The sequence below is a fragment of the Neophocaena asiaeorientalis genome, unplaced genomic scaffold, assembly GCF_003031525.2.
Source record: "Neophocaena asiaeorientalis asiaeorientalis breed wild unplaced genomic scaffold, Neophocaena_asiaeorientalis_V1.1 scaffold1605, whole genome shotgun sequence".
In the NCBI taxonomy this organism is placed as follows: domain Eukaryota; kingdom Metazoa; phylum Chordata; class Mammalia; order Artiodactyla; family Phocoenidae; genus Neophocaena; species Neophocaena asiaeorientalis.
Genome location: NW_020175227.1, coordinates 104,849 through 130,023, shown reverse-complemented (window position 1 = coordinate 130,023; position 25,175 = coordinate 104,849). Strand labels below are relative to the sequence as shown.

The window sequence follows — 25,175 nt, the reverse complement described above, 5'->3', positions numbered from 1 at the left end:
TTGCTCTTCAACCCCTGGAGCCCCTTCCCTACCCTCTTAGTAGGAGGTATATTATCTGGACAATAGGGCACCATGGAAGGTTGGCATACTGTTTTCAGAGGATTAAAGGGAATATTTTTGGCTCAGCATCATTCTTATAGACAAAATGTTAGTGGTTTCTTCTGTACAGAATCCAACCAGTCCAACAGGAAACTGCCAAGAACTGAGGCTTTAGTGTTCCTCAAACACACACCTCAGCCGGGTCATCGTCATAGGTGAAGTCCACAAACAAGCCCCACCCACACCCTCAGAGTTTCCAAACAACCTGCAAGACTGCCTCTCTTAAATATAAGGAGACTTCTAAGGCTCACCATGCATCTGAGGAAAATCCCCAGTGTGAAAAACAGGTCACAACACACACACACACACACACACACACGCACAAACTTGGAGGAAACAGAAACTGCAGAGATAAAACATTGCAAAACAATGATTAATAACCTCACAATGTTAAGAAGATGTTGCATTCGTGAAATAAGAATATTTAGAAACCATTAGCAGAAATGAAAATCCCAGTAAAAGGTTTAGAAGAGTTGAAGAAATTTCCCCAAAAGTAGAGGAAAATGACAAAAAGATGGGAAACAGGAGTGTGGAGATGAGAAAATAAAAAGATCATTCAAGAATGTCTAATATTTGAACAGTAAGTTTTCTATAAAGAAAGAACAGAAAAAAAATGGAGGAGAGGCCAAGAAGACAGGCCATATATCATCAGGAATCAGAACGTCTGGAAGACAGAATAAAATGAAGCATTGCTGTCAAAATTTTGAGGGAAGATGATTTTTCAAACCAAAATTCTATCTCATATATCAATTAAGTATAAACATAAAATAAGATATTTTTAGATATGAATGGCCTCAAAATTTTCCCTCCTACGTACAGTTTCTCAGGAAGCTCCTGAAGTATGTACGCCACCAAAACAAGGAGTCAACAATGGGAGGGGAAGTTACAAGAAACAGAAGTTCCGAGTCAAGAGGAAGGCAAAGGGTTTTTCTAGAATGATGGTGCAGAGATATTCTGGGAAGACAGCCGTGCTGCAGGCACAGAGAGCAACCAAGTCAGACTGGAGCATGTTGGAAAGCTCAGGGAAAGATTTCTTCAAGAAGATGAAAATGATAGATGAGGTTGGAAGTGTTAAGAGGAGATTTAGACAATTGTGGAAAGCTTGTGGTCGATTTAATACAAGTATAAAGAAAACCAAGGAACAACAACAATTTTTTTAAAAGACAGTTATTAACCTCAGGGAAAATAAAAAGTTCTGCAGGAGGGCTTCCCTGGTGGTGCAGTGGTTGAGAGTCCGCCTGCCCATGCAGGGGACACGGGTCCGTGCCCCGGTCCGGGAAGATCCCACATACCGCACAGCGGCTGGGCCCGTGAGCCATGGCCGCTGAGCCTGCGCGTCCAGAGCCTGTTGCTCCGCAACGGGAGAGGCCACAGCAGTGAGAGGCCCGCGTACCGAAAAAAAAAAAAAAAGTTCTGCAAGAAAGGGTAATCATAGTATGCTCCCTGGCTCATCTGTGTATAGTATATACATAGTTATAATAATGAAAACATGGAATCATCCTCTAAACAAGATGGGATGGTGTGATGGGAAGTGTGTGTATGTGTGTGTATATATATATATATGTATATAATATATATGGTAGTGGAGGGCAGTGGTGAAAGAGAATTAAATCTTTACCTTTCATGGAAGGAAGTCAACAGATAATGTCTAAAATGGGAATACCGAGAAATAACAATATAAACAATATCTCTAAATGACAATTTTTAGAGATAGGAAGATAAATATTAAAAGAAGCAGCTTAGGACTTCCCTGGTGGCGCAGTGGTTAAGAATCCGCCTGCTAATACAGGGGACACGGGTTCGAGCCCTGGTGTGGGAAGATCCCACATGCCGTGGAGCAACTAAGCCCGTGTACCACAACTGCTGAGCCTGTGCTCTAGAGCCTGCAAGCCACAACTACTGAGCCCATGTGCTGCAACTACTGAAGCCCACGTGCCTAGAGCCCGTGCTCTGCAACAAGAGAAGCCACAGCAATGAGAAGCCCGCACACCGCAATGACGAGTAGCCCCCGCTCACCTCAACTAGAGAAAGCCCGCACACAGCAACACAGCCAAAAAAACAAAACAACAAAAAAAAGAAGCAGCTTAAAGATTTGAAAGTCGTTGCCTCTAAGGAAAGAAATAGGATGCAAAGGAAAGCAGTATTTTTTGTAACAAGTCTTGTAGAATTGACTCTTTATGTGCACAAAAAATTGTAATAAAAATAAAAACTAATTTGATACCAGAATGAATAAATGAAGGAAAAAAAAGGAATTGAGAAAGCCATTTAGCCTTGCTGAGAAAATGCTTTGATGATGAGTGAAGAGGGACTAGAACTCATCCAACACTTCAAAGCCAAGTGGAAAAGGGTCCAGAAATGAAGCAAAGGAATAAAGACCACCGCTTGAACATATCATTGGATTTGGAAGAAAGAGGACATAAATCTGTCACCAAGGACGGTCAATTAACGGCCTCTTCAGCTTCATTTCTCCCCACTACTCAACCATATGAAAATGGTATCTTTTCTCCATTTTACCCCACTCTCTCTCCACTGAGCTTTCACACTCTTGCCCCTATTCACCTGCCTAATTCCTACACAATCCTTCAGGATGTAGCTGTGCAAAACATTCCCTGACCTCCTAAACTAGGGTGGTTTCCCCTACTGGGAATTCCTCTAGGACCCTATCACAGCATTCAGCACATGTATTCCAGTTTCTAGAACTCTCCCACTAAGCTCTACCAAAACTGAGGCAATGTCTAGCTTCATGCCCCTATTCGTCATGACTCAACTTGTTGCAGATGAGAGATTTCCAATTCCAAACAGCTAACACAAATGGGAATTTATTGCCTCATAAGTGTTCAGGAGTGGCGTAGGTCTCAACCATAGCTGGAGCCCTCAGCTCTCATCTTTTACCTCTATCCATTCAGATTCTGTCTGTGAATTGGTCTTATTCTCTCCTACAGTGGTCAGGCTTTCTCCATGTTGGGATTCAAAGTAAGGGGGAAGTCTCTACTGGCTCCACAGAAGAGTCCTGAGAAACACTCAGATTTTCCTTGCTTGGGTATATGCCAATCCCTGAACAAAGGAACAGAGTACTCTGGCCAGGCCTGAGTTATTGTGGCTAAAGGGATTGGGCAAGGCCTGGATCTGTTATTAGAAGATGGAAAGGATAGGGACTTCCTTGGTGGCGCAGTGGTTAAGAATCCGCCTGCCAATGCAGGGGACACGGGTTTGAGCCCTGGTCCGGGAAGATCCCACATGCAGTGGAGCAACTAAGCCCATGCACCGCAACTACTGAGCCTGTGCTCTAGAGCCCGTGAGCCACAACTACTGAGCCCGCGTGCCTAGAGTCTGTGCTCCGCAACAAGAGAAGCCACAGCAATGAGAAGCCTGCCCACCACAACGAAGAGTAGCCCCCTGCTTGCTGCAACTAGAGAAATCCCGCACACAGCAACGAAGACCCAACGCAGCCAATAAATAAATTTAATTAATTAATTTTAAAAAAAGAAGATGGAAATGTTAACAGTGTTCTCAGAACAACACTTGCCACTGAACCTCTCTGTGGGTGCTCACATTGTGTCCCCTGTATGTGCAGTGTCCTGGCTCATCAGACCTATTCCATGGAGGAGCTTGAGCCATAATCAAGTGGCCAGTTGTGAAATTGAGCAGAGCCTAGATGCTTAACAAGCTAGGACTGAGGGCAGCCAAAAAACCCAGCCTTGAGACACCCTAGTTCCAAGAACATTTGGGAGAATTTTTGATCATGGGATAAGGGAACATGAAACAGTTCCTGAAGAGAAAGAGGAAAAACAAAGAAAAAATAAGGGCCAAAACCAAGAGTCAATGGCAAAACAGAACAATTTCAATCACTGCCTAAGCCTAGAACCAACTCTTTCACTGGCTGACAATGCCACATCTCTTGACTTACGCCAAACTAGAATGATGGCTTGTTTTTGTGGCTTCCTTGTACCATAATTAGTTTTCTTTTTATTTGCTTGCTTGTGTGTTGTTTAGAACCTGGCTTATTAAAAAAAAAAATTAGGTAGCATGCTACTATAATATGTTCAGAGAGAAACTGAACAGTCTGTGTGGTTTACTTTACTTCTCATAAAAAGGGATTTCTACTGACTGGGGAAAATTATCCAAGTGGGAAAGGAGTACCATATCCTAGTATGTTAAGATAAGATTACAAAATTCTCTGCATCAACAGAATGACATCCAAAGTATGCATTTCGAAGCCAACATTTTGCAGAGGAAAGAATATTATGCGCTATGTAAATACTTAGAGGAAGTTAGATTTTTTTTTAAGCTACAGAGATGAAGGTGGTACTGTTGGAGATACCTCTGTGGTATGATGATGGGCCAAGCTTTGTGACAGAAACCATTCATTGCAAGAATTTAAAATGCAGTCATAAAATAACCCACAAATACTGAATGCCTAACCAGCAGTCAGCTCTTGATAATGCTAAGGACACATTATTTTTCACTGGGAAAGAAAAGGTGGTTATTTTTCTAGCCTGTTAAATATATTGATGGCTTTTTTAGCAAAAGTTTATTACTGTGAATCTCCTTCACTTGAAAAGCTTATTTCTGACATTTCTCACCTCAACTCTTCGGGGAGATCATTATACTGATGGATTCTTAAGCTTGTGTTACAGGAAATGAAAGCCTGGGAAGATTAAGCCATTTTTCCTCGGTCACTGCTATAGGAACTGGCTGGAGCCATGTCCTTGGATGGCAGCAGCTCTTTGCTGCCACCTCAAAATTTGACCTTCAATGACATTTCAGAAGGCCTGGGAAGTGTTTCAATGTAAACGGGAAGAAAAATACCTTAAGTTTTGGCATTCCCAAGCCTAGAACAAGTTTTTCTGGAACCTCCCAGAAATCTCAATTTTCAATATTTTGCTTTTGTTCAAAATAATGCTGCATATATTTCCAATAACCATGAGTATGAGTAAAGTTTGATAAATAATGAGCAGTCCCCCACCAACTTGTACAGGTGGAAATGGGCCCGAGGGTCACTCACCATTCTCAAATATTTATAGAACGACAACTGTGTATGTAGTGCTCTCAGATGCCAGCATCACAAAGTCCCAGCTAGAAAGGGTCCTTCAGGCCAGCGGGGAAATAAGATAATTACATATGCAAAATGAAATAATAGTATAGGGCCATGGATCATTAAATGATAAATGAATGGATGGGCAGGAAGCGGCTAGTAATTGCTGAGAAACGAGGTACCCTTGAGAATGGGCAGCTACCGTCATCCAGTGGAACCCGGCCACCTGTGTTCAAATCCACTCCACCGTCTGCCACCCCTACAACCTGAAGCAAATTATTTTACCTCTCTTTGCTTCCGTTTCCTGATCCGTAATGAGCCAAGATAGGGGTGGGGGATATGCAGAAGGAGAAACTGATACTTTGCCTTGTTTTCAACATGATTATGTTCTTTACGGTTCATAGTCAGATGAACAAAAACCACTTTGACTCCGAGATAAACCAAAAATGTCTGATTCTGTCCCCCCAAATAAAGAAATCTTGACTATTTCCCATAAACTCCCTTAAAAAAGCAATTCTATCTATTTCATGCAATGTTGTCTGAAAATACATCATGACTTTTTTTTTGAATTTTATTTTATTTATTTTTTATACAGACATCATGACTTTTGAGAATATGATAATCACTTGAGAAAGCTGTTTTTTACTGTGAACAGATATGTAACCTTGGCAACTTGGTAGGTTTTATCTGTTTAAATCCCTGTGTTTGGGTTTGCTGTACCAGACCTTCTGAAGTTTGACTCTCCTGCATTCTTTGCAAGTAAACTTTTTCTTTCCTTTTGGAAATGCTCCTGTCTCTGAGCCTTCCTTTGACAGTAACAATAGTAACCACCTCTTAAAGCTATTATAAGGATTGAATTAATATTTATAAAGCACTTAGCACAGTGCTAGGCTTTTGTTCAATGATAAAGTGGTAGTAGTACGAGAAGGCTTCCCAGAGAGGAGCAGACTTTATCTGGTCCAGAAAAATGAGGAAGATTTAGATGGAATAGGGAAAGGCATGAGGGCAAAAATGTCACAGCCTGACTGAGGAACCCTGAGTAACCTTGTGGGAATGGAACAAAGGATTCGCTTTGAGTGTGGCAAGAGAGATGACACTGCTGGGAGTATCGGTTGTGAATTACACATTGAAGGGCACGGTCTTATTGGTGAAGATAATAGAGTTAGTGATATTGTTTGTAGTCAGTGACATGACCACACTCTACTGTAAGAAGTCCTTTTGTCCAATAATGCCTTTGGAAGCCAGAGCCCCTGTTAGTCCTGAATCGCTGTTTGAAGTTTAACTTGACTTTGCAAGCTGCCTTCTGCCTTTGCTGAAAATGAAGCAGACCATTGCTTCTTACCCACTCCCTCCAACCCCGACAATGTCAAAGTCTGCTGTTTCCTGGCAACCTGCTCAGAAGTCAGAATCGAAGCTATTTTGTAAACCAATTAGAGAAGCCACAACTAGCTCCTTTATTATGTCCTAATAGCATTTTTTTCTGCCCATCTTATTTGAGTGGAAAATCAGCTCATCATATAATTTCTGCTAGCGTGTTGTGAGCTGTGCAACATTCATTTCAGTACTGGTTCTAGAGGTTCTAGAACTCCTCTGCCACTGATCACGACACTAATCAAGAAGCTGAATTCACATACGGACCAGTCTAGAGAACATGACTAATACTCTGTGAACTATGAGTCTGAAGCTTAATTCCCTTTTGCTTCTACATTTTATTTTCTAACCTCTGAAATTCTACACTTCCTTCTTAATTTGATTTTCTAATTTTTAAAAAATCACTGCATCATGTACTGGAAACAAAGAGCTTTTCCAATTTTCTGCCAGTTAAAATCTTTGCCTTTCAAAATCTTTGACCCTACTTGAATCTTCTCATCCTGGGAGTTTTTCTGTCTTGGCTAAGGAGCTCATAAGCTTTGTGAATGTACTTTAATGAATGTAACTATTTATCTATAGCGGTTTTAATTTACTTATTGGCTCGATTAAATAATTTAGTCAGCATGGTATTGGGAAAAGAGCATTGAGTTCTTGTCCTGACTTTGACACTGGCTCATCACATGCTCTCAAACAAGACACGTACACACACTAAGCCTGACTTTTCTCATCTGTAAAACAAGAGGGTTGAACGAGACTAGACAATACCTAACATCCTTTCCAGCATTAAAATTTCATAATCCATGATCTCATGTGCATCTAATCGATCAAGATGTTCTAAGACAGATCACCTTACTCCGTGGGGCTACACTGACTGTGATCAAAAACTTCTGACAAGGCTGCCAATGTTCTCTGCCTCCAGGGGTTCACACCCTAATGCAATCCTCTTCTCTCCAGTGTGAGCTGAACCTCGTGACTCCTTCTATCCAACAGAATACAGCAAAAGTGATGGGATGTCATTTCATGATTAGGTGCAATACTGCAATGCAATCTGACACTAGCCGCCGGGAGTGACCACAGAGTCCACAGATTTAAGGGCACAGACCCCAACAAAATTGCCTGCACTTTAAATGCCAGCCACAAGTTTGGGCATCCCCAAGCCACTGACCCTTCTAAGCAGCTGGCTCCACATCCAGGGATTCTCACTACCCTCTAGGGTTCAACAATTCATTAGAACAACTCACAGCACTCAGGAAAGTGCTATATTTAGAATTACAGTTTTATTGTAAAGGATACAAATTAGGACCAGGCAAATGAAGGCACACAGAGCAAAGTTGGGGAGGGCCTCAGATGCAGAGTTTTCATGTCCTCTCCCTGTAAAATTAGGACACAGCAACCTGACACACATCAGTGCATTCGCAAGCCAGGAAGCTCACTGAGCTTCAGTTTCCAAAGTTTTTATTGCAGTTTCATTACTTGTCCTGGGTTGATTTAATCATTGGTTGAGCTCAGTCTCCAACCCCTTTTTCTCCCTGGAGGTTGAGCTAAAAATTCCAACCCTCTAATCTGACTTTGCATCCTCTTCATCTCATAAACTCAGGTATGGTCGGGGGTCCCACCATGAATAACAAAGACACTCCTATAACTCAGGAAATTCCGAGGATGTAGAGGTTATCTTCCAGGAACCAGGAGCAAAGATGAGAAAAATTCTTTATTATACTTTAGGTTACAAAAGATTGTAACCTTTCATCTTGCTAGCAGGTCAAATCTATTACTGGTTTCGATGAAGCAAAAGGCAAGGTATTGAGGGAGGCCTCAGTCCAACAACCCTCAAAGAACTGAATCCAAATTATTAGAGAAATGCAAATCAAAACCACAACGAGGTATCACTTCATACTGGTCAGACTGGCCATCATCAAAAAGTCTACAAATAATAAATGCTGGAGAAGGTGTAGAGAAAAGGGAACCCTCCTACACTGTTGGTGGGAATGTAAATTGGTGCAGCCACTATGGAGAACAGTATGGAGGTTCCTTAGAAAACTAAAAATTGAGTTACTGTATAACCAGCAATCCCACTCCTGGGCATATACCTGGAAAAGACTAAAACTCTAATTTGAAAAGATACATACTCTGCAATGTTCATAGCAGCACTATTTACCATATCCAAGACGTGGAAACAACCCTAGTGCCTATCAACATACGATTGGTTTTTGCAGCAATGTGGATGGACCTAGAGATTATCATACTAAGTGAAGCAAATCAGACAAAGACAAATATTACATGATATCACTTATACATGAATTCCAAAAAATAATACAAACGAGCCTATTTACAAACAGAAACAGACTCACAGACATAGAAAGCAAACTTATGGTTAGCAAAGGGGAAGGAGAGGGAGGGATAAATTAGCAGTATGGGATTGGCAGATACATACTACCATACATAAAACAGATAAACAACAAGGATTTATCATATAGCACAGGGAACTATATTCAATATCTTGTAATAACTTACAATGGAAAATAATTTTTAAAAAGAATATATACATCAGAATCACTTTTCTGTATACCTGAAACTAACACGATATTGTAAATCAACTATATTTCAATTTTTTAAAAATCCAAAACGAACTGAATCCAGCCAACAAGTTGTGTGAAGTTGGAAGCTGATCCCTCCCCAGTTGAGCCTTCAGGTAACACCCTGATTTCAGTCTTATAGGAAATTTTATATATATATATATTTTGGCCACGCCGATGTGGGATCTTAGTTCCTGGACCAGGGGTTGAACCTGTGCCCCCTGCAGTAGAAGCACGGAGTCTTAACCACTGGACCACCAGGGAAGTCCCAGCCTTATAAGAAATTCTGAAGCAGAGGACCCAGCTAAGCCCATCACAGATTTCTGACTCACAGTAACTATAAAATAATAAATATGTGTTGTTATAATTTGCTAAAATTTTGGGATAATTTGTTACGTAAGAATACACATAACTAATATACTGACTACGTTGTGACTAAAAGACAGTGATGTCCTGAACGCAGAGAACCTAGAAGGTTAAACCAAATAAATGGATTTCCTAAGTAATGCTAAGTAAGTGAAAAAAATGAGATGGATCTGCTTAAGCAGAAAACTACTGGCATGGAGAGATTAAGTGACTTCTCTTAGATCAAACAGGAAGTAGTAAAGTGAAGATTTGAACCCCCAGTGGCCAGAGTCCAGAACCTGTGCCATAAAAATTCAAACTGCAAAACCACAAGATAACTGCCCAAGGCCCCTTACTATCAAGGCATTTCTCCCCCACAAGTTCTTATTTACCTGCCATTGTTTCCAAAGAGGATATAGAGTGTCTCAGTAATCCTACAATACACTGTAATAAAATTAAAATAAAATCTAGTGAGGAAATCAGAATGAAGGGACTATCAGGAAAGAAAAAATAGAAGGAAGCTACGAGGGCTTATTCACTGGGTAGAGGTGGGAGCCACAAATTCTGAACTCTGAATATTCAGGATTCTAGGACAGAAGAATAAAATATGATCAATTACATGATGCACGGTGCTCTCAGAAGTTTAAAGCAATTTGTTGCACAGGAAAAGAACAACTATTCAAATCAGAGAAAATTTTTTTTTCCTGCAGGCTCTCACAAAGGAAATAGTGTGTAATATAGTCATTGACAGCCACAAAAACATCTATAGGGAACAAAAATAATGTTATCCAGCTTCCTGCTGATGTCTCAACACATGCACAGATTTTAGAGTAGCTAGAAAAACGGATGCAATGCCTAGCTTCTCTCTCTTTCATGTTTTTTCTTTCTCAGTATTTTGTTCATTCCTCCTACTCTGATACCTGCTCTTTGGTAATTTGAGCATTAGAGAAAAAGCTGTGAAATCTTGGGCTGAAAATGAAAACCAAGTACAAAATCACTACGACAATTACTGTTTTCATAAAGAGGAATTGGAAGAGGAAGAAGAGGAGGATGTAGTTCCATAAGTAAATCAACTGCTTCTTTCCTTTGGACAAACTAACCCTCCTCCATAGCTGTGTGCCCTGCATTCCGCCATCCCACTAGTCAAAATTTAAATGTGCTATTAGGACACATTAGATTCCAACACTCGTATGTTCTCTGTTTGCAGTTGCAGTATGATACTATTTGATTTCTTTGCTGTGAAAACTAAATCCTACAACAGCCCAGCTGGGAATGTCCTGCCTCTTGTAACTATTTGAAGTCTCTGGATAACCTATTTGAACGCTCATTATTTCGTGGATCCCAATGACCTTATAAATGAAGCTATTATATGATTATGGAAGAGCTATTAAAAATAATATCAGGAAGCCAAGGGATATAAAACAAAAACATGAGTAATTGCTTTGGTCTGTGATCGTGAAATGTTTGGTTTCCATAAAAGGACAAGCCCTTTAAATCGAGGCAGGGAGAGGCAAAACGCTGTACAACTTCTTCCCAGAATGTCCTTTGGCAGATCAATGCCAATAGTTAGCCATTTAATTTCCATGTGATTGTTAGAAGAGACAAGCGATGGGTCTTCCCTGACAGTCCAGTGGTTAGGACTCTGCACTTTCACTGCCGTGGCCGGGGTTCAATCCCAGGCTGGGGAACGAAGATCCCACAAGCCACCCCCTCAGACAAAAAAATAGACAAGTGATTCTCAAAGGGAAGGACCATCCCCCCACCCAAGATGGGGACTTCTCAGAATTTGGAGAAGTGAACTATGTAAGTTGAAATCACATTATAATGTTCTAATATTACTTTACATTGGAAAAAATGAAAGTGTACATTTTCGATATGAAAATGTCTGAAAGTAATTCTCAACAAGATCTTTGCTGCAGAGAACACAAAGAAGCACTGTTTCTCAAGGTCATAAGAAAGTAGGGGACATGGGGGCATGCCTCGCTATGGACATACCCTGTAAATCAGTACAGGATCTGAGATTTCTATCGTTATCAACGAGGACACAGACTTAAAAGTTGAGAAACGTACCGGACAGTTGACCATGACTGATTCATCTTCCTCTCTCCGGCACTGATCATTCCATTTACACAAAAATCCAGGACAAAAAAATCCAATCTGTGATTATAGAATGCATACCAGTGGTTGCCTGGAGCGAGAGGTATGAGGAGTGGGGATTGACTGGGAAGGAACGCGAGGGAATCTTTTGGGGTGATGAAAATGTTCGGTTTCGTTTTTACTTTAATTAAAAAATACGTCATTGATTAAAAATGCTAACCATCGGGCTTCCCTGGTGGTGCAGTGTTTGAGAGTCCGCCTGCCGATGCAGGGGACACGGGCTCGTGCCCCGGTCCGGGAAGATCCCACATGCCGCGGAGCGGCTGGGCCCGTGAGCCATGGCCGCTGAGCCTGCGCATCCGGAGCCTGTGCTCCACAGCGGGAGAGGCCACAACAGTGAGAGGCCCGCGTACCGCAAAAAACAAACAAAAAAGCCTATTCAGTTACTCTGCCCATTTTTTAATTGGATTGTTTGGTTTTTTTGCTATTGAGTTGTATGAATTCTTTATATACTTTGGATATTAACCCCTTATCAGCTGTATGATTTGCAAATATCTTCTCCCATTCAATAGGTTGCCTTTTCATTTTGTGGATGGTTTCCTTTGCTGTGCAGAAACTTTATAGTTTGATGTAGTGCCACTTTTCTTTTCCTTCACTTTTGTTATGTTTGCTTTTGGTGTCAAATCCAAAAAAATCATTGCAAAGTCTGACATCAAGGAGCTTTCTGCTTATGTTTTCTTCTGGAAATTTTATGGTTTCAGGTCAAATCTATTTCTTAATTAGTATAAACATATGTTTGTTTTTTGTTTTAGGGTTTTTTTCCTTTGTACTTATACCACCTAATTCCTCTAAAGTTATACTTGGTAAACTTTTTTGGTAGTTCTCTCTTTCCTGCTAGACCATAAGATTAATGAAGGCATGAAACCTGTGAATCTGGATCAGCAGTGTATCTCAGGCATACGCACTTAACACAAGTAAGTGTGAAAAAATGTTTGCTAAAAGCTACAAGCTTCAGAAACACTGTCTCATAGAGCCACAAATATTTTGTACATAGTCTTATACTTGCCAATTCTGTTATATCTTTGTCCTTCTTTGTGTTCTGAAATAACTTTTTATTTTTATGTTTTAAAATCATTTCTAAGATGTTACATCATTTTTCGGGGAAAAATCCGTTTTAAAGTACAATATTTTTATTTGGGATTTCAGAGAACGTTCTATATCTTGATTGTGGTAGTGCTTGCCTGAGCATGCACATTTGACATAATGCATCAGAATGTGTGCACTAGGGACTTCCCTGGTGGTCCAGTGGGTAAGACTCTGTGCTCCCAATGCAGGGGGCCCAGGTTCGATCCCTGGTCAGGGAGCTAGATCCCACATGCTGCAACTAAGATCCAGCACAGCCAAAATAAATAAATAAACAAAAACAAAATGTGTGCACTTTGCATGCAAATCCTACCTCTATAAAGCTGATTTTAAAGAGAAACTTAACAGGTAACGGAACTCTCGATCCCCTTCACCCCAACATTCCTCCCAGTGTTCCCCATCTCAGGAAATGTCTACTGCATTCTTTTATCCCCAAGGTCTCATCAGAGAGGCCAACCTTGACTACCCTAGATAAATAGCAATTCCTTTTCACTCTCTATCCCCCAATCCCGCTTTACTTTTCTTCATAACACATATCCTCATCTTACATATTATATATGTATTTTTTATCTCCCTTAACTAGAATGTATTTTGTATGTTTTGTTCCCTGCTGTATCCCAAGAACCTAGAACAGTACGTGGCACATTGAAGATGTTCAGTGTATTTCTGCAGAGCAAGTTAAGGAATCCGTTTTTCTTTCCTCTTCTCATTGAAAGTCCTGAGCCCACAAACATCTTAAAATTGACATTGCTAAAGCTCAACTCTAGAAAGAGAAAGCTAAAGTTTTCTCTCTGCTGAAAGCTGAACCTGTGGCTCTCTTAGTCTCTCCCTCCCATTAAACGGCCCCATCATTCACCTTGTTGCTAAGAACAAGGAACAAGGAATCAGCCTTGATTCCTCTTTCTCTCATTTACCACCTTCAATCCATCAAAGATCCTTATTTAGGTTTATCTCCAAAATATATCTTTAATTCATCTATTTCTTTGTATCTCCACTGCCACCATACTAGTCCAAGCCAACATCATCACTGCTTGGCTTGTTAAAATAGCTCCTGACTTTTCCACTCACATCACCCAAACCTCTCCCAGTTCAATCTCCACACAGCAGCCAGTGACCTTTTCAAATCAGAACATGTTACTTCCCGCTGAAAAGACTACAGTAGCTTTCTGGAACCCTTAGAATAAAATCCAGTCTCCTTCCCATGGCCCAGAAGATTCTATGTGATATTTCCCCAACCTGTCACTTTACTTCTCACTACCACCCAGCCACCTGGCTTTCTTTCAGGAGCACCAAGTTCATTCTGGTCCCAGGGCCTTTGCATTTGCAGTTCCCTCTGCCTGGCATTCTGTCGCTTGAATCCTTCACTTGGCCAGCCCCTTACTGTCATTCAGGTCACAGCTCAACCTCACCTCCCCATTACCACCCTCCTGAGCTGTTCAATCTCAATTACACTTTGCATGCATCCTGTCACATTCTATGTCATTGCCATCCAAGATTACCTTGTCTCCTTATTTGTATAATTATTTACTGTCTTACTCCACAATGAGCTTTATAAGGACCTTCTCTCTCTTGCTCCCCATGGCCTAGTGATTAGAAGAGTAACCGGCATACAGGAGGTTCTCACTAAACAGTTATTATACAAGTAAAGGAAAATTCACTTTTAAATAGAAAGAGGTAGAGACATAAGTTTGCAAGCGTTTTAAACAGAAAACTAGTTAACCAATTTCTACCAAAGAGGAACTATTTTATATTCCAATATTCGACCCTTTAACCTTAAAATATTCACACTTTAATTCACTAATATCATTCCTGAGAGACTACCCTAAAGTTTTTTTTTAAAGGTAAAAGCTGTATCCACAAAATGTTTATACCTCAGCTATAATGTAAATAAAAAGGTAGAAACAACCAAAATGGCTAATACTTGGTAAATGAGTAGGTAAAGTATAGACATTTCACATTATAACTACCAACTCTCTCTAATATCAAGGAGAAATGTATCAGTTTTGTTAAAAAACAGCAGAACACAACTCTCTGTACTTTTCTGTTTACAAGTATGTACAATGTGAGTGCAGTACACAGGGAATTGCAGGGGCAAAACTACTGTATTAGAATGACAGAAGCAGAGATAGTTTATGTTTTCAAACTTTTCTTTAATGTTGAATCAATTGATTTTTATAAGAAATTTCTTATACAAAACAAAATAATGTATACCCTCAGACCTCGTGGGACTGTTCAATAATAGATACTTGAAGACAGATTTTCCAAACTTGCTGGAAACAGAATTTCTTAGCATTCTTGTTAATGAACTTGCCTGAGCCCCATCCCAGATCCACCGACTCCAAATCTCCAGAGAAGGTACCCAGGAATCCTTATTTTTAACAAGCACTGATGAGTTGGCAACCACTAATTTAGGGCAGCAAACAACATCATCATGACCTGAAAGATTCAATGTAGTTTTCAGTCCTCCAGTTGGTTTGCTCCCATCCATAAGGATATGTTTCTCATTCCTCTGCATTCCCTCTTATTGAAGAACCTCAGTAAACCATCTTAATAAGCCTCTCAACCTACTTTTTCTATGCACTCACAAAGTAGCAATGTTCTCAAGCAACACATGGTAAGAGAAAAGAAATGTGGAGGCTGACTTGGATTACTCAGTGAATTACAGGTAGAAAGTAGACCATGATATAGTTTATGAGATCTGCAGACAGAGCAAAGGAAGGTATTTTTTTTTTAAGTAGCATTAAAGTGACTGTGATGGTAGTTTAGGGAGAGAGTACTAATGGAAGAAGGAAATCTATAGGAACACCAAATAGCCCTTCTCATGTGCCCCTGTTTCTCGTTTCCTCCCCACCCCTGGCCCAGGGTAAGAGTGAGAGGCCCAGACCCTATCCAGGGACCGAGCTCAAGTTTTACTAGGCTAAATGCTGGGAAGAAGTTCCCAAGGGGGGTGTGGTGTTCATATACTCATTCCCAACGTGCGACAACATGAAAGGGTGTTTCGAGAGCCTGTCAAATGAAATAAGGGTGTACAACAAGGGTGTCAAGAGAAAGAACAAAGGACAAAACAGGTCAAATGGCTCAGTGGCTAGGTCCTTGAATGGAGCAAACTCTTTAGACAACAACGCAAATTTGATGGTGAGGGCAGCAGAGCTCCTAAATGGCCTTCACTGTACTGAACAAGAGTGTCCTCCTACTGGTCATTGTGCTGGTCCCACCTGTAAGATTAGGTCCCTGACTGCCCTGGTTTCTTATTTAACTCTGCAAGTTCACGTTTAGTGTCAGAGTCCCATCCAGAACATGATTAGCTCAGCTAGAGATTCTAACATGTGCCTTCCTCTCACTAGCCTCCCCGCTCACCTCCTGCTCTCTGAGATGATTTCCTAGAACTTAGAACTACTTCTTAATTCTGCCAAATATTGCCTCAATCCACCGGACAAAATGTCCTCTGATAAGAATGTTGAGAGAGTGGACAGCTGGCTACCCATCCTTGGGGGCAGTTTCTCCAGCTCTGGTTCCACCTAGTATTCTTCATCCCAGCCCTTGACACTATACTTGATTCAACATAAGAGATGACCAGGGACTTCCCTTGTGGCACAGTGCTTAAGAATCCACCTGCCAATGCAGGGGACACAGGTTCGATCCCTGGTACAGGAAGATCCCACGTGCTGCGGAGCAACTAAGCCCATGTGCCACAGCTACTGAGCCCGTGCACCACAACTACTGAAGTGCGGGCACCCTAGAGCCCACACGCCACAACTACTGAGCCCACGCGCGGCAACTACTGAAGCCCCGCACCTAGAGCCTGTGCTCCGCAACAAGAGAAGCCACCACAACGAGAAGACCGCGCACCGCAACGAAGAATAGCCCCAGCTTGCCGCAACTAGAGAGAGCCCGCGTGCAGCAACAAAGCCCCGACACAGCCAAAAATAAAAGAGATGACCAATACCCAAAGAACATCTGAATGATGCTCAAGGACCTTAGTTACTTGCATGCACTTAATATTTTGTAACAGGGCCAATGATAAAGATATCTTCAAAGAGGTAACAATTTCTTAATTCCTTCAGAGACAACAAAGCCTCAAGAAGCTCAGAACCTGAGCAGGAAGGCAGGCATCTAGCTCTTTAAAAGCCCCTCTCAGGGTATGCAGAAAGGGGAACCCATCCTCCTTGTAAGCTGGTGCAGCCACTATGGAAAACAGTATGGAGGTTCCTGAGAACTAAAAATAGAGTTGCAACATGATCCAGCAATCCCATTCCTGGGCATATATCTGGACTGCACCCCTATGTTCATAGCAGCACTGTTCACAATAGCCAAGACATGGAAACAACCTGAATGTCCATCGACAGATGAATGGATAAAGAAGATGTGGTGCATATATACAATAGAATACTGAGCAGCAATTTAAAAAAAAAGAAGAATGGGGCTTCCCTGGTGGCGCAGTGGTTGAGAGTCCCCCTGCCGATGCAGGGGACACGGGTTCGTGCCCTGGTCCGGGAAGATCCCACATGCCGCGGAGCGGCTGGGCCTGTGAGCCATGGCCGCTGAGCCTGAGCGTCCGGAGCCTGTGCTCCACAACGGGAGAAGCCACAGCAGTGAGAGGCTCGCGTACCGCAAAAAAAAAAAAAAAGAATGAAATAATGCCATTTGCGATAACATGCATGGACCTAGAGATTTTCATATCAAGTGAAATAAATCAGAAGGAGAAAGACAAATACCATATGATATCACTTATACGTGGAATTTAAAATATGACACAAATGAACATATCTACAAAGCAGAAACAGACTCACAGACATAGAGAACAGACTTGTGGTTGCCAAGAGGGAGGGGAGGTTGGAGAGAATGGATTGGGAGTTTGAGGTTAACACATGCAAACTATTATATATAGAATGGATAAACAACAAGGTCCTACCGTATGGCACAGGGAAATATATTCAGTATCCTATTATGAATCATCATGGAAAAGAATGTAAAAATGAATGTGTACATATGTATCACTGAATCACTTTGCTGTACAACAGAAACTAACACAACATGGTAAATCAACTATAGTTTAAAAAAAAATTTTTTAAGCCCTTCTCACTGGGCTTCTGCTTTCTGAGATGTATTTGAATCGAGCAGCTGGGATCTGAACCACAATTGTTAGTTCAGACCCCATCAGATTCAGAAATATACCAGGCACCCCTAGTCTGCAGCTCTTGCCATCTCATTTTCTTTGATAAGTTCTTGACTTTAACTCCCGTTCCATGCTCCCAATTCTACCATCCACCCTCTCAGCTCTTGGCATCTTCTTTTCTGACATGCAATACATTGGCTTTGCTCCTTAACTCTGCCCTCCCTTCCCAATGTGGCTCTGATGCACTACTGTACCTGCTCCCCATACCTATGTCCTAACATGTGCCCCCACCAGTAGGTATGGGACAATGACCAGGGGACAATCAAGACAGTAGAAATGCTGTGTGTGGTGTTTCCATCCAAAGTTTTCAGGCTTTTCCCTATTTTAAGCTTCAGAATCATTCTAGCTTGCTGTTTAGGGCTTGAGACTCCAAACCATGGTGTCACATTTCGATGAAGCCTAGGAAAGTATGAAGCAGTTACTAATGAGTCATGGACCATCGTTTCTTTTGAAGCCTCTGTAGGTAGGAGTCTCTAGTTAGTCTTGGATCAGAACCACTTTTGATCTCGAAGCTTTGTAGATCAGGATCTGCCATGGGGAATCATAGCCTTCAGACTTCACACTGCTGTGGCTCACACTGGTGACAACTCCTCTACCACCGCCCAACCCCTGCAGACGTTGAAGAGCTGACCCCCGCATTACACTCCAATGACTAAGAACTGTAAACACCCCCCTCCACTCTGCATCATGGTCATTTAATCTAATTCATTGGATATTTGTGAGCATCTACTCTGCCAAGGCACCATGCCAGCTACTCGAGGCATACAAAGATAAATGAGACAAGTTTGCTTTGAAAAGGATTACAAATCCAAATTTAAGGGGGAAAAAAATCGAAAGTATTTATCAAAAAAAGTGGGATGACCTATTCCCCACAATGCTTTATGAAAATCACAGAAGTAGAGGCCAGTGCCTGAAAGCCAGAGAAAAGAAGAGTTCTTAAATAGTTAACTGATGAGAAAAATCTGAGTTCTAACAGTACTATGAACCTGAGTACACAATTATGCAACCTAAAAACAGCAGCTTCCTCATCGATTATACCATGGGAGTGGGGGTGGGAGGACACACAAATACAGAAAAGCCAACCCTGTAGCACGCCTAAGGAATAGGTGTGGAGTTTATTCACAGTGAAGATTCTCAGAGTTTCTGATTTGGTAGATCTTAGATAAGTCCTAGGAAACTTCATTTTTAACAACCACTCCAGATTCTTCTGATGAAAGTTTCTGACCACAATTCTGAGACACGCTGACCCATAGCAACAGGAGATAGGGACAGATCATGCCTAGCTGTCCCAACACTTAACTGGAATATCGAGATTCAAATATCCTGCTTCCCTGCTATCAACTCATCATCTCTCACCATCCTTCATTAAAATGTTGTCTGAATGTGCGATAAAGGGCCTATAGGAAGTGAAGGAGCCTGACATTTAAGCTTCCTTTGCTTTATGGTAAATCCACTTAGGTGAAGAAGTGAACCATGGAGTCAAGAAGGTGGAGTCCCATGGTGAGACTAGTTTCCTTAAAAGAGCAACAAGGTAGCCAACTCTCTGCTCTCCACCATGTGAGGACACAACAAAAAGATAAGCATCCATAAACCAGGAAGTGTTCCCTAACTAGACACCAAATCTGCCAGAACCTTGATCTTGGATTTCTCAGCCTTCAGAACTGTGAGAAATAAAGGAGGTTTTTTTTGTTTGTTTAAACCGCCCCCCTCCAAAAAAAGAAGAAGTGAGCCATGGAAACATCTAGGTAAAGGACTTCCCAGGGAGACGGAATGACCTTGAGGCAGGAGAATATTGGGCGTGAGGAGAGTAAGAGGCCTGTGTCTGAAGCATAAGAGTGATGAGGAGAGCAGTAAACAATGAGGTCGGAGCTGTCATGGAGGCCAGAGTTTGTCAGGTTTTGTTGGCCTTTGTAAGGACTTTAGCTTTTACTGAGTAATGGAAACTATGAAGAAGAGAGATGGGATCTGACTTATAGTAGGGTCACTCTGGCTGCTGGGTTGAGAATAGATGAGGGAAGATGCAGGAACACCAGTTAAGAAGGCGTTACAATAACCCGGGCAAGAGGTGATAGAGGCTGGAACAAGCAGTAGAAGTGGTGAGAAGTGGAATATTCAGAACATATGCTGAAGGTAGAGCCTGCAGGACTTGCTGATGGATTGGATGTGGGCTGTGAAAGAGAAGGGTTAAGAATGACTTCAACTCAGGGGTGCAGGGTTTCTTTTTGGAGCAATACAAATGTTCTCAAATTGATTGTGGTAATGGTCACCCAAGTCTGTGAACACACTAAAAGTCATTGAATTGTACACTTTAAATGGGTGGCGTAGGATATTTACATTATATCTTAATACAACTGGTTTTTTAAAAAATGACTTCAAGGTTTTGGGTCTGAGCAAGAGGAAGGATCAAGTGGCCATTCATTGAGATGAGGAACACTGTGGAAAGAGCAGGTTTGATGGAGCTCAGTTGGGGATACAGCCATTTGAAGATATACTAAATTTGAGATGACTATTAGACATCCAAATGGAAATATTCCTTAGGCAGTTGGATATTTAAATCTCAAGTTCACAAGAGTGGATGGGGCTGGAGATATGTTTGTTTTAGAAGGCAATAAATGAGACCACCTAGAGAGTGAATATAGATAATAAAGAGAAGAAGGCCAATGACTGAGCCCTGAGACACCCCAATATTAGGAGATCGGGGAAATGAAGAGAGAATGAAAGAAGAGACTCGTCGGGTAGAAGGAAAACCAGGATGATGTGTGACCTGAAATACAGCAGGCACAGCAAGTATTTTAAAGAGGGTAGAACAACCTTCTCAAATGCCTTTGACAAGTCAAGTAAGATGAGAACTAAATATTGGCCATGGGATTTAGCAACGTGTAGCTCCTGGAGATCTTAATAAGAGCAATTTTGAAGATGTGGCCAGCGTAAAAGCCTGATTGGAGCAGAATCAAGAGAGAATATGAGAAGAGAAATTAGAGGCAGGAAACATGGCCAACTCAAGAAGTTTTGCAGTGAAGGGAAGGAGAGAGATGGAGTAGTAGCTGCAAGGATATGTGAGGTCAAGAGCTGTTTTTTTTTTTTTTAAGATGGGAAAACTAATGGCATGTGTGTATGCTGAGGAGAAATATTAGGTAAAGAGAGAAATTTTAATGGAGAGAAAGGAAAATTGCAGGAGTGATTCCTTGAGTAGAGGAGGGAAGGTGGGATCTACTAGGGAAGCAGAAAGGTTAGCCTTCTCTGGGAACTAGAAAATTCATCCAAAGTAACAAAAGAGAAGGCAGAGTACATGGGTAGGTACAGGTCAGTGGGTACATGTGGGATGAGAGCTTGTGGAAGTTCTCTTTTGATTGTTTGTATTTTGTCTTTGAAGTAGTTAAGAAGCCAGATCAATAACTGAACGCAGGTGGAGAGATGGAGGAGTATTGAAGGTTTGAGAAGAGAGGAGAAGCTGTGAAATAATCATTAGAAAAAATGGTAGAGGGCTTCCCTGGTGGCACAGTGGTTGAGAGTCCCCCTGCCGATGCAGGGGACGCGGGTTCGTGCCCCGGTCTGGGAAGATCCCACATGCTGCAGAGCGGCTGGGCCCGTGAGCCATGGCCATTGAGCCTGCGTGTCCAGAGCCTGTGCTCCGCCACGGGAGAGGCCACAACAGTGAGAGGCCCGCGTACCACAAAAAAACCAAAAAAAACAAAAACAATATGTAGGGGCACAGATCCAATATACATAAACAGAAGACAAGTTAAATGGGCTTACTGGCAGGAAGTGGTTTAAATTGTTTCCAAAGTTTTATTCTGTTGTTTAGATCAGGGGTCAGCCTGGCCTAGACGTTAACTAGTTGACCACATGTGGAGCGATAAGGGAGTAGGAAGACTTTTCACAGGTCCATTTCAAACAAAACAAAACTGCATATAACTAGTCAATTTATCCAGTAGATGAAGGGAGTGATGATTCACTTCTTAAAGGATTTTCTTTTTTTTTAAATTAATTTATTTTTGGCTGTGTTGGGTCTTTGTTGCTGTGCACGGGCTTTCTCTAGTTGCAGTGAGTGGGGGCTACTCTTCGTGTGGCACCTGGGCTCAGTAGTTGTGGCTCGCGGGCTCAGTAGTTGTGGCTCGCGGGCTCTAGAGCGCAGGCTCAGTTGTTGTGGTACACGGGCTTAGTTGCTCCGCGGCATGTGCGATCTTCCCGGACCAGGGCTCAAACCCATGTCCCCTGCATTGGCAGGCGGATTCTTAACCACTGCACCACCAGGGAAGCCCCTAAGAGTTTTCTTTATAAAGATAAAGCACGATTCCATTTACAGAAATTCAATTTCAATCCAACCTACCAAGAAAGTATATAACTCTAGTAAAGCAAGGTAGGAAATGAACTCATTTCAGATCAAATTGTAACAGGTTCTATGAAGATATAGCAATACCCTAGGTAGAAAAATGAAATTACAATCTATTAGTGGAGATAAAGTTAACAGATTATAAATATGCACATACTTAGGCATAATTGAATGCTAAGCAATCCTAGGGTAGAAGAACTAAAGAAGTAACGTCAAAGAATTTTATGATCTGCAACAATGATGGGTAAAATGACCAATAGTTTACATACCCATGAATGGGGAAAGGACGCCAATTCTAACAAGCTAACCACTACCACCACCTCCAGTTCATCTTCTTGCTTTAGTTGCCACTCCCTTTCCTCTAGCCCTTAGTCATGCCTAGCTTCTTCTGCAGTTTCTACCATGCAACAATGAGATTCCAAACCAAAGCAGGAAAAGAAAGGACACATTGCAAACTTAAAGATTAACAAAAGACAGAAAGCTTCAAAATTTAGTGATTTGTGCACCTTTAATCCTTGTCACAGGATAGTACAAGGATACGTAATGTACAACGTGAGAAATAGAATTAACACTGCTAGAGGTGATATATGAAAGCTGTTAAGAGAGTAAATCCTAAGAGTTCTCACCGCAAGAAAAAAAATTTTTCTACTTCTTTAATTTTGTATTTATATGAGATGATGGATGTCCCCTAATCTTATTGTGATAATCATTTCATGATGTATGTAAGTCAAGTCATTATGCTGTACACATTAAACTTATACAGTGCTGTATGTCAACTATAGCTCCAGAAAACTGGCAGGAAAAAAAAAAGATAGTACAAACTCTCATATGCTCTTCATCTGGATTCAGCAATTGTTAACATTTATCATATTTGCTTTATTAATCTCATTCTCTATCTATCTACATATTGAACCATTTGAGAGCAAATTGAGATATCATGCTCCTTTACACCCTAAACACTTCAACGTGTATTTCCTAAGAAGAAGGACATTCTCTTATGTGACTGCAATAAAATTATCCAAGTCAGGAAACTTAATACGATTACAATATTATTATCTAACGTATATTCTCTATTCAAATTTTGCCAATTGTCACAGTAATGTTCTTATTGCGCTTATTCCTACTCCATGATCCAATCCAGGATCACCTATGTTTAGTTATCTTGTTGCTTTCGTCTCTTTTAATCTGGTAAAATTTCATAGTTTTTGTCTTTCATGACATTAACCTTTTTTAAGATGATGGGATAGTTACCTAGATTTGTCTACCTCAAATACAGGTTATGTATTTTTTGGTAGGAATACCACATTATGTTATGTCCTTTTTAAGATAACACATCAGGAGCTGTATAATATCCATTTCCCCCCATAACTCATGATGTCAATTTTGATCATTTGGTGTGGTGGTGTCCACCAAATTTCACTATTGTAAACCTTTTTATTTTGTAATTGATAGGTAATTTATGGGGATTATTTTGAGACTATGTAAATATTATATTCCACATCACACCTTTACTTTCTAGTTTTAGCATCTTTTGATGATTCTTGCCTAAATCAATTTTTTATTGAGATACAATTCACGTATTATAAAATTCACTATTTGAAAGTGTACAGTTCATTGGTTTTTAGTATATTCACAAAGTTGTGCACCAATCACCATTATCTAATTCCAGAACATTTCGTCACCCCAGAAAGAAACCTTTCACCCCTTAGCAGTCATTCCCCTTTCCTTTGCTCTTTCCAGCCCCTGGGAACCACTAATCTACTTTCTGTCTTTGTCGATTTGGCTATTTCAGACATTTCATATCAACGGATTCATACAATACGTGGTCCTTTGTGTCTGGCTTCTTTAATTGAACATGTATTCAGAGTTCATTCATATGGTAGTTTTAATCAATCCCTCATTCCTTTTTACCTAAATCAATTATTACTATGGTTCTTGAAAAATGATGATACTCTACATCATTCCATCGACACTAGTTAACATAATTTTTATCTCCCTTTATCAGGAAAGCACTTTAAGAAAATTGCACGATGAAGTTCATTTTAGACAGGGCTCCCTTGCCTTCAAGTCGTTTCCAATCTTAGAAGAAAGGGCTTACAAAGACTATCTTTCTTCTCTGCTTCCCACTTGAACAAGCAGCAATGTGTCTCTCTCTTCTGTCATCCACGGGCTCCTCCCCCTTCTCCAGGTGCCCCTCCCCGGCGGCTCAAGAGGCGGAAGTGACGCACAGGAAGTGTCCCTCTTCCCCTTGCTCTGGGAGGAAGGAATCAAACCCCCAAGATGGCGGCGGCGTCGGAGGAGCGGATGGCTGAGGAAGGAGGCGGTGGCCACGGCGACGGCGGCTCCCCTTCGGCCATCGGCTCTACCCAGCGACTGCCCCCACCTCCCCCGCCCCAGGCCCCGCAGCCGGGGTCCCAGGCTCCCCCGCCCCCGGCGCTGGCTCCGGACCAGCTGCCTCAAAACAACACGCTCGTGGCGCTGCCCATCGTAGCCATCGAAAACATCCTCAGCTTTATGTCCTACGACGAAATTAGCCAGCTCCGCCTGGTGAGGCCCCCACGGGACCCCCGCCGCCCTCTCCGCCGGGCCGAGGTTTGGGGAGGGCCCGAGAGAGAGAGAGCGTTCCCCGGGGAGGGAGCCCCTTGGGAGCCTCAGCCGGCGCCAGAGCACCGAGTGCGCCCCTCCCGCCCCAAAGTCTCTGTCGGGGCCGGTCCGCGGGTCTTGTCCGGATTTTGCCCTTGCTTTGGGGCTGGGGGCGACTGCGTGCGGGAACTTGGCCTTGGGGGGCTCCGTGCCCCCCACCCGGAAGCGGGGCCGCGGCCGGGGAGGCAGCGGGAGCTGGGCTTCCCACCTCCTCCCGACCTGAATGTGGACCCCGGAGGGGTCTCGCCGCCTGCCTTTTGTATATCACCCTCCAGCCCCCGGCCGGAGTTAGGGGGCCAGCACTCCGAAGTAGGCGAGATGATCCTAGCCAGGTTTGGTTTGTCTGCGAGAATAACGTAT

The 25,175-nt window shown here is 42.0% G+C and overlaps 1 protein-coding gene across 1 annotated transcript in view; it reads left to right on the top strand.

Annotated features, from left to right (window-relative positions):
* The first annotated feature begins 24,420 nt into the window (after nt 1-24,420).
* Nucleotides 24,421-25,175, top strand: part of FBXO28 (F-box protein 28) — a 31,160-nt gene continuing 30,405 nt past the window's right edge. Inside the window, exon 1 of the mRNA XM_024765413.1 lies at nt 24,421-24,719. Coding sequence (XP_024621181.1) covers nt 24,453-24,719 — 267 coding nt within the window. The 5' untranslated portion in view covers nt 24,421-24,452. The remainder of the gene's footprint in view (nt 24,720-25,175) is intronic.